The sequence below is a fragment of the Anomaloglossus baeobatrachus genome, chromosome 3, assembly GCF_048569485.1.
Source record: "Anomaloglossus baeobatrachus isolate aAnoBae1 chromosome 3, aAnoBae1.hap1, whole genome shotgun sequence".
Lineage (NCBI taxonomy): Eukaryota > Metazoa > Chordata > Amphibia > Anura > Aromobatidae > Anomaloglossus > Anomaloglossus baeobatrachus.
Genome location: NC_134355.1, coordinates 442225126 through 442242891, shown reverse-complemented (window position 1 = coordinate 442242891; position 17766 = coordinate 442225126). Strand labels below are relative to the sequence as shown.

The 17766-nt window shown below is 44.3% G+C and overlaps 1 protein-coding gene across 2 annotated transcripts in view; it reads left to right on the top strand.

Annotated features, from left to right (window-relative positions):
• The window catches only part of MASP1 (MBL associated serine protease 1), a 151159-nt gene that overhangs the window by 49140 nt on the left and 84253 nt on the right, over window positions 1-17766 (top strand). For both annotated transcript variants that reach the window (XM_075340451.1, XM_075340452.1), the window contains exon 2: window positions 5582-5807. In XM_075340451.1, coding sequence (XP_075196566.1) covers window positions 5582-5807 — 226 coding nt within the window. The remainder of the gene's footprint in view (window positions 1-5581; window positions 5808-17766) is intronic.

Below are 17766 nucleotides of genomic sequence, written 5' to 3'. Positions count from 1 at the left end.
ATGAACGGCTCGTGTGATCAGATGGGAAAACCCTGTCCACTCTCCCAGGAAGTATTCTGCTTATGGCTGACTGTATGTGAGCAGAGACCCAAACTGCCAACCAGTGACTTCCATTGGGGTTCAGGTCAAGTCCGAATCTATGGAGGTTCAGTTCAACTGCACCCTCTGAACCAAAATTCCACAGATTCACTCATCTCTAATACTAACATGTACTGTGATATACTAAAGCACAGCCTGATCCCTTCCCACTGAAAACATAGCCGCAAGTAGGTATCTCAACATGATAACGAACCCAAACACACCTGCAAAGCGACTACTGCTTTGCTAAAAACTGAGTGTAAAGATTTTAGGCCCAAAACCTATTGAGCATCTGTAGGGGAATCCTCAAAAGGAAGCTGGAGAGGCGCATCATCTCTAACAGGTGTAAGTCGTGTACAAAGTGGGCTCCCCAGTATACAGCAAAACCACGCATCGGGAGAGCGACTCTAGGCAGTTGAATTGATAAATGATTCCTTTACTTTACAAAAACAGAAAGGCATCCATAAAACAGAACAATATGAATACAAGGCCTAGGGCCGACACCCCTGCAGTGCGCCACCTGCAATGGCAATTTATGCTACCTTCTCATCAACCTTTTTCCTAACCAAGGGACTGTCTGAACAGTCGTCTAATACCTAGTAATCCCTCTGGGAAGCTGGAGTAATTGTGTGTGCGTGAACATGCCCTACCAGTGGTACAGTACAAGCGTTCACAACTTATACACCTAAACATAAACAAATCCCATAAACCCCCTGAGTTCCCCTAATTGCTGAAGCCTCACAGAGAAGGCTGATTGTAATAGTGGGACAGCAAACCACGCAGCTTAGCAAAACAGTCCTGGAAATCTTATAGAACAACAATCAATGCAAATGTGTGACACCGTCCCTTTAAAATTTTAAATGCAACTGTAAACTTACACAGCAGAGGCAGCATGTCTTACTGTATATGTGATGCCCTGGCCGGGCCAGGTAGTCACAGATAGGGCCCCTCATTACACCTGTCCCTCATAGGTAACATACAGCCAAACACTTAAACCCTAGTCACCCCCCTCAGGGCTTGATGGACACACCAGGGGGCGGAACCAGGCGGTTGGAAGATGCCCACCGAGGAGTTCAGACAGCCCGAGGCGGGAAAGTAAACAGAACAGTTTCAGAGTTCAAGTTGGAGAGTTGTGTGGTCGGGAGCTGTGTGCAGCTCCAGCAGAGGAGAAAAAACAATTTGAGCAGGTGCCGGGGTAGGAGCCCTGGTACCTTTGGCTAGGAGGCAGACGGCGGTCTCCGTCTGCAGGAGCCGGGAAGACGGCTCGGTGGAACCGAGGTGGACCGGGACAGGGTAGTGGCCCGCCGGTACCGACCCGGGGAACCTACTCGGAAATCAGAGCACAAAGGGGGGTACTCAGACCCTGAAGCTAGGTCCAGAAGCTACAGGGGGCTAGCTAATTCACTGATTGCGGCCAGGACTAGAGGTCCTGTCCCACCCAAAGTCCCGACTGAAGGCAACAGCCCAATGAGGGGGATAAGCAGTCACCGCCACGGCTCAGAGATCCCACGGGCCAGCGTCTGCGGGCAAAGGGCTTCTTAGGCGACCACAAGCTGGGAGCAGACTCCTGAAGCTGCATGCACAGGCAGTCCACCATCCAACACAGGTGCGGGAGAAAGACAGAGACCACCAGCCGGGTGGGGGACCAGACTGCGGCCGGCTGCGGGCACCGACCATCATCACCTTGGTTTACCAGAGACTTGTGTGTTTACTAATAGTGAGTACAACAGCACCCTACGGTCGCCCATCTCCCTCCACCGCAAAACATCTCCTCCCCAACGGGTCCCGGGGCCACCATCCCTGCCCACGGAGGGGTTAACAACTTGCTGCCAAACATCTCCCCCGGGTGCCCCGTAACTGCAGCTGTGGTGTCCATCTTCAGCACATCCCGTGGGTGGCGTCACGAACTTAACACGGCTCCGGCCGTACACCTACGTCCCCAAACCACAACCCCCCTTTCAGTTGAAGTGACCGCGAGACACCAGAGTCCGGAGACCCTCGAGCCACCCACTGAAGGTCCGGATCCGAGTGGCTCGGCTGCCGAGCATGGGGCGGTACATATATGTATATAGTAGGCCTAACTTCAACAGATAAGTGTTTTGGTACGGGCCCAGCCTACCATACCCGGGTACCATGGTGTCCAGCTGCCATAATAAAAGACTTGAAGATCCTCTCACGGTGAACCCATATAGCCAGCAACTGCAGAATGCTGATCTTTGGCACAGGATGCTGCTCACACGCGTCGTAGTCCTCCTCGCTAAACTCCCACACAAATCTTCTCCCAATTCACTTAAATATTTCTGCAGCGGCTCCTTTTCGTTACGCACACCCCTCGCTTTCCCTGAAGCTCACACACACCACCTCCTCAGCACTCTAAGGGTACTTTACACGCTGCGATATCGGTACCGATATCGCTAGCGAGCATACCCGCCCCTATCGGTTGTGCGTCATGGGCAAATCGCTGCGTGTGGCGCACAATATCGCTAACACCAGTCACACGGACTTACCTTTCCTGCGATGTCGCTGTTGCCGGAGAAACCACCTCCTTTCTAAGGGGGCGGTTTGAGCGGCGTCACAGCGACGTCACACAGTAGCCATCCAATTGCAGAGGATGGGCGGAGATGAGCGGCTGGAACATGCTGCCCACCTCCTTCCTTCTTCATTGCCGGTGAACGGAGGTAAGGAGATGTTCGTCGCTCCTGCGGTGTCACACATAGCGATGTGTGATGCCGCAAGAACGAGGAACAACATCGCTACTGACCAGACAACGATTTTTCATAAGTAAACAACCCCTCTCAGACAAATGATTTTTGCCTCTTTTGCAATCGTTTAATGTCGCTCCAGCCTGTCACAAGCTGCAATGTCGCTAACGAATCCGATGGGGTTCACAAACACCGTGACCCCGACGATATATCGTTAGCGATGTCGCAGCGTGTAAATGGACCTTAAGTCCAGTAGAGAAGTCTATTAAGATATTGCTATAGTAACCAAACAGTTGAATGTAGATGCAAAACAACGGCCTCTTGTGGCTGGTCAGTAAGAATGCATACAATGAACAGTAAATAAACATTTTGCAGCATTTCACAGTGGAGAAAGGTCATTAATACACTCTCACCCTCTCACACACCCACCAGTTCCATGATGTCATCATGGAGGAGAGGAAGAGGATTCCAGAGGCAACCTGTGAAGCTCTAGTGAACTCCATGCCCAAGAGAGTTAAGGCAGTGCTTGAAAATCATAGTGACCACACAAAATATTGATACTTTGGGCATAAATTGGCTATTTTTCCTTAGGTGTTCTCACTGTTGTTGCCAATGGTTTAGATATAGATATTAATGGATGTGTGAATCAAATGTAGAGAGAGAGGATTGGCACAGTTGAATAAGTATAAATGGTTTTCAGAAAAGATGGTAGATTCACAGGACAATATCTGGTGGTGCTCTCCCTCATATATGTGTACGAATAATCCAGCTTAAAAGAATGAAAAAATTGGCACACAACAGGTGTGGAAAATCCTTTATTTCTTCACAAAGTAAAACATGCAGGTGGGTAGATGGGGGTCACGATGAAGCTGCGCTTGTACAAGTCTGAGAGAAACGTCCATAAGTAAACATTGCAGACAGTGTGACGATGAGCAGGCATTCACAGGAGATCTTGAACTTCTCTTGTTCAGAGCGATGCTGAAGCATTGCTCTCAACATCTGAACAGCAGAAGCAATCAGACAATGTCAGCTTCAAGTCTCCTAAGGGGACTAGTAAAATCAATAAAAAGTGTTAAAAAAAGTTTAAAAAAATAAATCAAAACACAAAAGTTCAAATCACCCCCATATGCCCGATTGAAAATAAAACAAAAAAACCCCACATATTTGGTATCACCGCTTTTAGAAATACACGATCTATTCAAATATAAAATAAATTAATCTGATCGGTAAAGGGCGTAATGAGAAAAAAATCAAAATGACAGAATTCAGGTTTTTGTGGTCGCCGCAACATATTAATAAAAAGCAATAAGAGGTGATCAAAACATTACATCTGACACGCCCACAGGGTCTGGAGTTACCCGTTACCAAGGTGCGGTTCTTCTCCTTGTCGCCACGGTGCCCTTGCCCAATTCCGTGACCCCGGCAGTGTCAATAAAGCTGGGGATGGTGATGATGGGAGTAGTTGTTTGTGACGCCACCTGTGGTGTGCGGCCAATATTAGCCGCCGCTGCTGGACTTCTTCTCTGGGGTGGATGATAATGCAGATGGTACAGCCCTCCACAGGCAGAGCTCGCTCAGGCTCCAGGGAGGATGATGGTGGTAGTAGTCGCCTGTGGCAGAGGGGCGCGAGGTTGTGAGCGCCAGCAGTAATGGAACGACACAGAGGGTGCAGTTTAAGTTCTTTTACTCGCTGGCAACACACTGCCGTTGGAGTGCCGGGCCACGCTGTGATGGGCCTCAGCCGATCCCGGATACTTCGGAGGTCGACGCCGGTGTTTCCTTCTGTGCGTTACCTTTTGACGGTTTCCACGACTATCACACAATCATGGCACTCGGGAGCATTGTCATGAGAGCTAGACTTCTGCTGGAGACCACAGTGCCTGTCATGACAGTGCTACATTGAAATCTAGCTATGATTATTACTATACACTGCTATATTATAGTATACCAAAGTATTGATACCATATTATTAGTATATAGTGCAGTATATAGTACAAATGATCAGATGATGTTTTAAGAAACCTAGAAACAATTAAATTAAAGTATAAAAATTGAGCTATTTTTCCCAATCTAAAATACATTAAAAAAATAAAACATTTAGTAACTGCTAGGAGTACAATCAAAATATATTAAAACATAAAACTATCCAGATTGGAAATACAATATTTTTTTGTCTTTGGAAAATATCACACAAAAATTCAAAGATGCAATGAAAATATCTTATCTACCAAAGTGGGATCAATAAAAATGACAAATTGCAAAAAGCAAGTCTTTAACAACTCAACAGACCAAAAAAAATAAAAATGCTAGAGGTCTCGGAAAAAGGTGACGCAAGCACATTTTTTTAACAAATTTTCTGTTCTTTCACCACTTAAAAAAATAAAATTAAAATAAGAATTATGTTGCTAGGTCATTTTTACTGCAAATTGTACACCTCAAAAACAACACCCACCCCCCAAAAAAATAAATAACAAATTGCAATTTTCCTTTTTTTCCTAATTTCATTACACTTGGATTTTTTTTTCTGTGACTTGAAGTGGTAAAGTGAATGGTGTTGTTCCACAAATAATAAGCCATCATAAGGCTATGTGGACAGAAAGGTTTATGGGTCTTGGATGAAGTGGAAGAAAAACAAAAGTGCAAAAAGGCAAAATCGTGATGTGGCTTAGGAAGTAATGTTATAATAATGTAATTAATTGACTATACAGATAAAATACAATAAAAATTAAATTAAGAATATTATGCTAATGTACTTCTATGTGCCTATTAACATTATTGTATAATATTGTGTTTTCTTCTAGGAGTTTTATTCTTTTTACTCCTTTTCTGTGGTTGGTGTGTGAAGGAGAAATAATTGTGCACAGGGAAATGTATGGAGAGATTCAAACACCCAATTTTCCAGATTCTTATCCTAGTGAAACGGAGGTGACCTGGAATATTACTGTTCCCGAGGGATTCAGGATTAAGCTATACTTTATTCATTTCGATTTGGAGCCCTCTTACCTCTGTGAATATGATTATGCCAAGGTAAAATAATCCTCATTTTTTCCTCATTTTTTTTTATACTCTGGGAGAGAGCTTGTAAGTTTTGTTATACTGCACTTCATAAGGGCAACATACAGTAGCACCAGAGATCCTATTTCTTTGCACAAAGTAAGTAATCCAATGTTTTCATGATATTTGTCCCCTCTCCACCTTTTAACCCAATTGATACATATTATACCTTATTCACACATCAGTATTTTTAATACTCGGAATCCCTGACAAAGGAGGCTGCTGTGCCATCCGAAACGCGTTGGTTTTTGGACCTTGTGAGAGCCCGTAGTGTCCCTCCCCTTGCTCGTGATGTCACTTGCATTCCTACACGTGGTTTTTTGTTTTCACTGGAGCTCCCCCGGCCGGGGCGCTCCGGTGTTTATCAGCGTGTTCCTCACCATCTGTTCAAGGTGGCACAACTGACCACCAGCCGCACATGCAAGCAGCTCATCTAAAGAACCCTCACGTAGTCCAGAAAGTAACATCAGTTACCACCACCAGGTAATTGTTTGGGTCAAAATCTTTTTAGCCTTGTGCTGAGCAAGTGCTGCAATCTAGGTCAGTGTTTCTGAATTGAACATTAAGGTGTATTGGGACGGTTTATTGTTTTATTAGAAACAGGCACTAGTGTGTCTGTTTAACATTCAGCTGGATTTTAGTGTCTTTTTATTTGCAGGCTTTCACCAGACGTGCACTGGCAGCGCGGTGTTCAACTATTTACTTTAGTGATTATTTTTAATACTCATTAGCAGTGATGAGCAAACCTGTGGATATTTGTGTTCACCAAACTAGCACAGGAAGAAATAAAATCGGGTTCGGCAAGCAAACTTGACACCAAACTTGACCTTGAAAAACGAATCCTATACAAGTCAATGATGATGAAATGTTCACAGCTGTAAAATCGTCGTAGTAAGTGCTAGGGGACTGCAAATGTAAGTTAAATGGTAGTAAGAGCAGGATAGTTATACATAAATGTTTCCAGGAGGATCACATTGAAGTCAGACTCTCTTTTGGGCCCGCTCAATAAGCTTCATGAATAGTCACTGCTTCCCCACCCACCCTCTGTGCCAATGTCTGTCATTGATTGCAGGCTGCTATACACGCCGCCCACCCTGTGTCCACATCTGGGATTGGTTACAGTCAGTTTTTTGTATAGTAGTGTAAAAAAAAAATAATTATGAAAAAATGACAGTCTCTCGCTATATTTTGATAGCCAGTGCAGGTAAAACAACAGCTGTAATCTGCAGCCAGCATCTGTGAGCTTTACAATGACTGGATATCAAAATAGAGGGGGAAAAAAGACATAGCGTCCCCCCATTTTGATATCCAGCCACAGTAGAGCAGACAGGTGGGGGTTGGTATTATCAGGATGGAAGACACCATGGTTATTGCCCCCCCAGCCTAACAATACCAGCCCACAGCTGCTCTGAATTAGCGCAATCATTAGATGCAACAATCCCAATGCTTTTACCTAGCTCATCCCGATTGCCATTGTCTGGTGGAAATCTTGGTAATATAAGGAGTTAATAAGACCCCCCTATTACTAATCCTGTAAGTGAAAAGAAATAAAGCAAAAACACTGAAAAAATGCTTTATTTGAAATAAAATACACAAACCCTCTTTCACGCCCTTATTAACCCCCAAAACACCCTTGCAGATCCATTGTAATCCATACGAAGTCCACCGACGATCCCGACTCTGCTACATGCTGAAGTCAGAGTGTGCAAGTGTGACGCCCCTGACTATATCAGTATGTCACAGGGAACTGCATCCTCTCCTTTCATGGTGCGGGGCCCACCCCCCATGGTTCCAGGAACCCAGATACAGGTGTCATACCATCTGCACTACAAATCCCAACATGCACCTCAAACCATGACTGTCAGGCAGACTGGTGGGAGGGAGGAAGTGGAGAGCACAGCTTAGAGACAGTGTACAGCGCTCTCCCGAAGTGTGAGGAGCTGGAGGGAGTTGGCGCTCCCTGAAGTGACTTGTGTTGGGTCGCAAGCAGTGACCCAGGGCCAGAGGTGACAGTAGCCAGCCTCAGCTAGCGACAACGACTGACTGGTGTTGAGCACGACAGGGTGCCAGGACCCTAGATTGGGGAGAAGCATCTATGCGACCCAATAATTGACCTGCGGTGGAAGGGGGCCTTCAGGGACCTTCCCCATGAGCCCAGAGGTTGGGGCTACAGCACACTGAGGGGGACGGGGTTTCCCATACACACAGCCCACTAAGGTCCCGCGTGCCAGCTCCCAAGGGCAAGGACTTCGCCTAATAACAGAAGAACCGTTCCTGATAGTTCCAGACTATATTGACTTCAGACAGAAACACTGTGAATGGAGGCAGGCACTGGATCACTGACACCTGGAGCATGGGACCTTGACATTTTCCCTAAGAACTGCAGTGACTCACAGAGACTTGGTTCAGCAGCGTGTGTGCCTATTTTATTCTGCAGTACTGTGGATCCAACAGTGAGTAAAACCATGCCCCTATACCCAGCCTGCCATCCAATCCACTCCACCCTAGAACCGGGGCCTCCCTACTTGCGGAGGGACCTGCCATCCAGCTGCTCCACGCCATTTACCCCAGTCCTCCATCCAGCAGCGGCGGTACTCCCCTTTACCGCAACCCGTAGGTGGCGTCAAAAACTCTCCTTGTAAATATCCCCTCCTTTACATCGAAGTGGCCGCTAAGCTCCGGGTCCGGGGACCCTTGAGCCACAGCAAAACCCCCGAATCCGAGCAGTCCGACTGCTGCTGGGGCGGCACACAAGCACATTAGAAAACGTGACTTGTGAGCGCAGGTAAACTCACCTCAAGTGAACTTATTGAGTTCAATGAAACTTGCAACACCAGGCAGAAAACTGTAAATTTTTTGCCACAAAATGCAGATTTGGTGCAGGAATTTGATGTATAAATTTCAGCACCAAATTTGCATCTCCTAGCAGAAACCGCATCGAAATGGCGTCAAATCTGTGGTTAGTGTGCAATTTTCTCCCAGTAGATGCAAATTTGGTGCTCGAATTTATACATCAAATCTCTGCACCAAACCTGAATCAGCTGGCAAAAATAGGCATCAATATCACATCAAAACCACGTTGCGTTTAGATGTGTTTTTTTTGCAGGAAGATGCAAATTTGGGGCTGGTATTTGGTGTATAAATTTCAGCACCAAATCTGTATCTCCTGGTCGAATATCGTACAAAAAAATGCAGTTTTGACACTGTTTCAATGCAGTTTTCTGCCAGGAAAAGCAGATTTGGTGTAGAAATCCCCAAATTTCTGCACTAAATTTGCATCTGGCAGAAAACTGCACCAAAACATTGTGAAAACTGCAGTTTTTGTGCGACCTTTTTTTGGGTTTTTTTTGTCAGGAGATATAGATTTGGTACTGGAATTTATACATCAAATTTTTGAACCAAATCAGCATCTCCTGGCAAAAAAAAGCTTCAATATCCCATAAAACCACTTCGCGTTTAGATGCGTTTTTTTGCCAGAAGATGCAAATTTGGTGCTAAATTCCACTACCAAATCTGCATCTCTTGGCAAAGAAAATGCTGTTTTCTGCCAGGAACTGCAAGTCTCATTGAACTCTAGGAGTTCCCTTGAGATGAGTCTCTTGAGTTCATCTGAGGTGAGTTTACCTGCGGTCATAGGTGGGGGACTGTGGTAACCTCCAGCTGTGACTGCACATTAACTCAATGACATCACCGCTCACAGCTGCAGCGCAGTCAGTGTGTGCCTGATGCTGTAGTGGCTGACCACGTTTTCTAATGTGCCTGCGCACTGTGACTTCAGTATGTAGCAGAGCTGGGATCGTTTGGGGACTTTGTATAGATTGCATCATATCTGCAAGGGTGTTTTTTGGGGTTAATAAAGGGGTGAAAGGTTGTGTGTATTTTATTTTAAATAAAGTATTTTTTTGGCGTTTGTGTTTACTTTTCATTTACAGGATTAGTAATAGGGCTGTCTCATAGACGCTTCCCATTACTAATCTAGGGCTTAATGGCAGCTAACATTTGTTGACAAATTACAGCTGTCAATAACCCCCTATATTACCCTGATTGCCACTGCACCAGGGCAATCCAGATACAAAGAGGAAAGAGAGCATAAAAAAGTATTTTCAGCTTACCAGGATATATGGTCCCCGGAAAAATTTGCGGTGCACGGATCCTCCAGCATAGCCCAGTCTGGAACCAACAGTAAGTCAATGAGGGGAGGAAGGGGGCAGGGAAAAATGGAATCCAGCAGCCAAAATTATTTTATATAAAAATAAAAAATTTATTGAGGCATTTGTTAAAAATATGAAAACCGCAAAAGGGGGGAAAGGGGTATCATAATATACTTACGCGTTTCGGACAGGAGGTTAGAAACATGTCCTTATTCATAGGTCATATGAATAAGGACAAGTTTTTAACCTCCTGTCCGAAACACGTAAGGATCTTATGATACCCCTTTCCCACCTTTGCGGTTTTCATATTTTTAACTTATATATCTCAATAAATTTTTGATTTTTATATAAAATAATTTTTGGTGCTGGATTTCATTTTTCCATGCCCCCTTCCTCCCCTCATTAACTTACGAAGAGGAAAGAGTCAAAATTGTCACATCTAATGGATGCGACAATTCTGGGTGTCTGCAGGCTGGGGAGGGCCCAATAAACATGGGCCTCACCAACCTGAGAATACCAGCCCCCAGCTGTCGGGTTTATTTTGGCTGGGTATCAAAATTGAGCACGTGGGTTTTTTAAAATATTTAATTAAATAATTTGAAAAAGCCACATGGTGTCCTTCTTATTTTGATACACAAGCAAGATATTGTGCACAGCTGGGGGCTGCAACCTGTAGTCGTATGCTTTATCTGTGCTGGGTATCTATATAGAGAGCACCCTACATTAATGTTTATATTTTTTATTCATTTTTGCACTTACCTCAGGCAGACAGACAGCCTTTGTGATGGCAACCAAGCACACATGCTGTCACAGACAGTGGGGGGAAGGAGTGAATATCTATGAGATGTAATGAGTGGAACTGGAAGCAGTTTTACAGCCACGCCGACTGATAAGTATGTCCTGCTTTAACCATTTTGCTTCCTTTCTTTTTTACAGTGATTTCCCTGGCCAATCACAGCCATGTCAATACTTGGCATGGCTGTGATGGCTCCGGAAGTGCCTGCAGCCTAAAGGCTGCTTTACACCAGACAATCTATCGTGCGATAGATCGTCGGGGTCACGGTTTTTGTGACGCACATCCGGCATCGCTGGCGATGCCGGCCTGTGTGACACCTCCTAGCGACGCAGTATCGCTCACAAATCGTGAGTCGGGTACTGCTCGTTAGGTTCCATAATATCGTTTAATTTGGTTGATCATCGTTTCCGTGGTAGCACACGCCGCTCCGTGTGACACCACGGGAACGATGACCAGCTCATCTGCCTCCCGCGGCCGCCGCCGGCTCTATGTGGAAGGAAGGAGGTGGGCGGGATGTTTACATCCTGCTCATCTCCGCCCCTCCGCTTCTATTGGCCGGTGGCCGTGTGACGTCGCTGTGACGCCGAACGTCCCTCCCACTTCAGGAAGTGGACGTTCGCCGCCCACAGCGAGGTCGCACGAGAGGTAAGTATGTGTGACGGGGGTTACTGACTTTGTGCGACACGGGCAGCGATTTGCCCGTGACGCAGAAAGGACGGGGGCGGGTACGATCGATTGTGAAATCGCACAATCGATCGTACCATGTAAAGCAGGCTTAAGAGCTTGAAAATTGACTGCTCTGTAACTTTGCAACAAGCTTTATTCTGGTGACAAACCTGAACAGGAACCGGACATACAGTCAAAAGTTTGTGTTTGGTATTCGGTTTGGTACGGACACCAAACTTTACAGTTTCGGTTTGCTCATCCCTACTCCTTAGTTTTACGAAAATGAAGAGAGAAAAACTATCATAGAATGATTTATACCAGTTCTGAGCTTTACACCCACTATTAGCTTTGATTTATAAATACTGATGAAAGATTGACCAAAAACGTGATCAAAGGGAACCTGTCAGATACCTTGACTAATTATTCAAAACTAATACTATAATGTTAAACATGCTGATTCACTTTTACTAACAGGGTCTTTGATCTATCTTACTAATGCTGTAAACATTCAAGAATTAACTTATATCCTGCATCATATGGTAGAAAGGCAGGGCTAGTCCAATCATCTAATCACACCCTATGTTCATACAAAAACATGCCTATGCACTCTTTGGAATGGGCTGTATGATCCAAAGCATACTTCTCAAACAGCATGACAGCTTTGCCCCATACATGGAGTGACAGCACAGAGTTAGCCATTGTACACTTTGCTTTCAATTGTATCTCTAGGAACATGCAAAGCCTTTGCTATCTTTTTGCATCCTTTCACTTTTCTTGTGCAATGCAATAATTGCTTCTGTTAACTTTTTGGACCACTATCTTAATGCCCTCTCCCGGGGCCGATCTGAAAACTCATTATAAGTCACTTTCACATACTCCGGGTTTTGCTGCACCCCTTTCACTCTCTTGATGGGCCATACTTAATTTTGAACTGCTCCTTCTTTGGCTCATACCTCTCATCTTGGGCCGGTCCTGGCTGCAGAGCTTCCATTTTTATGGGCGAACACTGCAGTCATCTGGGAATATTTTCATGCTCTGAGGTGCCATCCACTTCCACCTCTTACTTCTCCTCAGACACAAGCTGCCACCATCTTGGAGTCCATGTTTCTGGCTACCATCTTAGGCCGCTGAACTTCAAGCACTTCTCCTCTTGAGCGATGGGTCTTCCAGAACTCACATCCCTCCTCCTATGTCAAACAGAACTTGAGCAAGTAATGATCTCCTTGATTATCAGCATCAGATTTGATTACTACCAATATGTGCTTTTAATGAAAGATTACATTTTAGGTGTTGAATAATTCTTTCAAATAAAAATCTGGCAATAGTTTTCCAATTCAAATCTAGCAATAGTTCCCCTAGACAAGCCGATTCTTCAGTACTGAGAAATCATTTTGATAGATATGCAAATGAGGCTAAAGCTCTTCCCAATTCTCTGCTGTCCCCAGTTGTATTCCCTGTCCATTGCTGCTTTTTACTGCTTGACCAACAGCTCCTTTCTTGTGTTACTGGATACAAAGGAGCTATAAGGCAATCAGGAGGAGGAGGCACTGGGTGGGGAAAAGAGCCCAGTGGTGGTGGCCGCAGGTTATAGGCCGAAAAACTGGTGACAGGTTCCCTTTAAGGCATTTCATTGCTTTCTGCAAATTTTAAAATTTACATATAATAAGAGTACTATGCCTTTAAACAATATGGGACAGTCCAATGTCATAATGTCATGTCTTTGGAAGCTGCTAATAGGTTTATTGTCAACATCTGACTTAATTAGAGACACACCTGTGGATGTATTTTAATACACACCTGAAACACACTGCTTCTTTGTGTAGCATCATGGAAAAGTCAAAAGAACTTAACCAAGATCTCAGGAAGAAAATTGTGGACTTGCACAAGTCTGATTCATCCTTCGGTGCAATTTTAAGATACCTGAAGGGGCCTTATTCATCTGAACAAACAATTAAACGCAAGTACAAACACGATGGGAATATCCAGCCTTCAAACAGCTCAGGAAGGAGACTGGTGCTGTGTAGCAGAAATGAATGGGCTTTGCTCAGACACGTGCATATCAACCCAAGAACAAAAGCAAAAGACCTTGTGAAGATGTGTGAAAGATATAGCCAGGACCACAACATTTTGTCTGTAGCTACCATGTTTTCATTACCTCTATTATGAACTTTGTGCACACTAATGTGTCTTATTGTTGATCTTTATAACTTTTTTTTGTGGATCTCTATGAAGGACGAGATGGTTTCCATAAAGAGTGGGAAGCTGGTAAGATTGTGTCGTTATCCACAGTGAAATGAGTACTGTATCAACATGAGCTGAATAAGATCACTCTTCCAGGAAGAAGCCATTACTCCAAAAGACTATGTGTTACATATAAAAGGTCAGTTTGGACAAGAGAGGCATAAAAATTAGAGTAGGACCCAAATGAGAGTTACACCTTGACATGGTATTTGGGCACTTTTATTTGCTAAGTAACTCAGATTTTTCAAAAAATAATTTCATGCTTTCTTGGCAGTACTGCGTATTCATATTCCAATGTTCACCATCTATATTCTTGTTCTTTCTCCTCTTTATTTGAGTGCAACTGCTATTTTGGATATTACTCCAAAAGAAACATAAAAAACAAACAAATTAATGTTTGCAAATGCACAAAGGAACAAAGACCTTAATTTCTGGAAACGTGTCCTGTGGTCTGACGAAACTAAAATGGAACTGTTTGGCCATAATGACCTTCATTACCTATAGAGGAAAAAGGGAAAAACTTTGAAGCCTAAGAATACCATCCCAACTGTTAAACACGGGTGTGGCAGCATCATGTTGTGAGGTTGTTTTGCTACAGGAGTGACTGGTGCACTTCACAAAATAGATGGCATCATGAGGAAAAAAAATTATGTGGCAATACTCAAGACATCTCAAGACATCAGCCAGGAACTGGGCGGAAATATGTCTTCCAAATTGATAATAACCCAAAGCATACTACCAAACTGATTACAAAGTGGTTTACAAGTAACAAAGTCAATATTTTGGAGTGGCCATCACAAAACCCTGATCTCAATCCTATTGAAAATGTATGGGCAAAGCTGAAAATCCAGGTGCGAACAAGATGACCTACAAACATGGCTCAGTTACATCAGTTCTGTCAGGAGGAATGGGCCCAAATTCCTACCAACTATTGTGAGAAACTTGTGGAAGGATATCCAAAACTTTTGACCCAAGTCATACAGTTTAAGGACAATTGTACCAAATACTAATGAAATGTATGCAAACTTTTGACAATGCAGAAAGTAAAAATGCCTTAAAAAATTCTCTCTCTCATTATTCTGTCATTTGGCAAATATAAATAATTTTAGTAATCCTAATTGTCCTAAAACAGGAAAGGTTTATTCTCATTTCATGTCAGATAATGAGAAAAACATGCAGATGTGTGTCTTTAGATAGTGGATGTAAACTTCTGGTTTCAACTGTATCATCCATAAGGTTACATGTTCTGTAAGGCTAGTTTCACACTTGCGTTGAACGGCATCCGTTGCATTGCGTTGTGTGACGGATGCAACGGATCTGTTGCATTTAGTGGCACAACAGATGCAACAGATCGTACAAAACAACGGAAACTTTTTTTTTTTCTTTACAGTTTTACCGGCGGCAGACTATTGTGAACGATCAGCTGATCGCTCACAGCAGCCGGTCGCCGGGTGATCAGCTGATCGCTCACAGCAGCCGGTCGCCGGGTGATCAGCTGATCTCTCACAGCAGCCGGTCGCCGGGTGATCAGCTGATCGCTCACAGCAGCCGGTCGCCGGGTGATCAGCTGATCGCTCACAGCAGCTGGCCGCCGGGTGATCAGCTGATAGTTCGGCCATTGAGAATGTGTGCGGGGGCGGAGTGCGGGGTGGGTGGAGCCGAGCAGGGCCATGGCGTTGAGGATGTCAGTGCCGAGGGGACTGCATGGCTGGGGACAGGTGAGTGTGAGTGTGTGTGTGTGTGTGTGTGCGTGTACATGGGGCGGGCCGAGCGGGGAAGTGTCGGGCTCCCTGCACATGTAGCCAGGGTAAATATTGGGTAGCTAAGCAAAGCACTTTGCTTGGTTACCCGATATTTACCTTGTTTACCAGCGTACACTGCTTAGCGCTGGCTCCTTGCACCCGTAGTCAGGGTAAATATCGGGTAGCTAGGCAAAGCGCATTGCTTAGTAACCCAATGTGTACCCTGGTTACGTGTGCAGGGAGCCAGAGAGAGCATGCGCAGCGAAATCCTACGGATTGCGCTGCTCAAAAAACATTATATGCTGCGTTCCTTCCGCCCAGCGGAAGCAAAGCAGCGTCGCCCAGCGGAAGCAACGCAGGTACATCACTCGCAATCCGTCGTCCATACAAGTCTATAGGAAGCAGCGGAATCCATTAACGGGTTCCGCTGTTTTCCAAAACGGCGGATTGCAACTGAAGGAAAACAACGCAAGTGTGAAAGTACCCTAACAAATAAAACAGATTTTACTGGCAAATGATTGACTGCAAAGTCAGCTCAATATAAAGTTATTTTATCCTAGACATTTGGGGCTCATTATTGAGTTAAACTTTGGTCCAATATAGAACAGTTTGGTACTGTAGTTGTCCAGTCTGATCCTGGATAGTGTGGAAGACATCTGTTCCTGCATAAATTTATACTAATTAATATGGACACAACCAGGAATGTGTGTTTATATAATGTGTGTGATAGAGGATCTTATCTGAAGCATGGTTCATTCCTGAGTATACAGACCAGAGACGTGTCCTCTGCCCTTGGATAAACATAATGGTCTCTGGTTGAGTTAATATTTGCTGTTTCCTGTCCTATCTCATTTCGCTGCTGATGGATGTTCCCTGAAATGTTGTTACTAATTTAATGTTTTTTCTGGTACACAACTAAAACATATTAATATGATTGACAGCTTAACCGTGTTTCTTGTGGGAGATTGTCCTTAAGCACCAAAAAAAAGGATTACATAGAAGGTGGGGGAGGGTAAAACCCAGGAGGCATTCACATTCAGTTCTATCAAGGCCATAATGTGATTTTCAATTTATTAAATAATTACTTTTATCGAGTCATGTATTTATTGATTGATTTAAGGTTTACATCAGATATTCTGTTTTATCATTAATCGTAATACATTCCTGTTCTTTGTCAGAAGTTTACCCATCTCATTTTGTTCACTGGAGCCAAGGACTTTGTGAACTATTCCCTGCTGATTTGTCACAATAGTCAGCATCGGTGTCTGCCTGAATGCATTCTTTCTTTGTTCCTTTACTTTTCCCTCCTATACCCTCACAGCTTGCGTAACCCTTGCCCTTAAAACATGAGTTTGAATTCTAATAGATGAAGTGAACTTGTATAATTTATATGAGAACAAGATTCCTAACTCATATCAGACTGTTCTTTTTATGTTTCTCTTTTTTTCTGCCCCTTGCTTCTTACTGAATGGTTTATACATCCCCGTTGTTGGTTAGATTGATAGATAGCACCTTTAGTTATATTCAATGTCTGGGCATCTGATGTGTGTGCATGTCTTGTGGAATGTATTTGATTCAAAGCCAGTTCTCTTCACTTGTATGTAAATTTATGAGTATCGCAGGCTTCACACCAACAGCGCCTTCAAATAGGAGAAACAACAATGCAGATCTTCATTCCTTTACTCATAGATCAATTAATTATAGGAGTCGCCATCAATTTCTCATAGTGGGACATGATGCCTAGGAAACATGAGTATCGAGGGGCATACTCTTTATATGCTGCTAGTGTTTCTTAATTACGTTAAGGTTTTATGCACAAGGCACAGATGCTTTACTGGTGGCTATACTGGTGGCACACCATGCAACTCCTTGAGTCATTGTATAATTAGCCAGTTCCATATCTAGAGAGCAGTTCTCCTCCTAAGGGTACGCTCACACGAGCGTGAAAAACAGACGAGTGCAATGCGAGAAAATCTCGCATCGCACTCTGACCAATGTTAGTGAATGACGGACCGCAGTTGGTCAGCTTTTCTAGCATCCAGATTCTGGATGCGAAAAAGCGGCAGCATGCTGTGATTTTCTGCTAGAGCTGTATCCCTCGCACCAGTTCAACTGAATGGGTGCGAGAGATACATCGGACTGCTCTCGGATGTTATCCCAGTGCAGTGCGATATACGCACAGGCTGACAATGGAGGAGATGGCGGGATTAACCCCTCCCTCTCAGCTGTGACCAGATTGTAAGATCGGGTCACAGTCGCATGACACTCGGCTCATGCTCGCAGCAGAGCCTGAGCCGGGGGTCATTAGCACATCCCATTCGATGCTCTCGCATCAG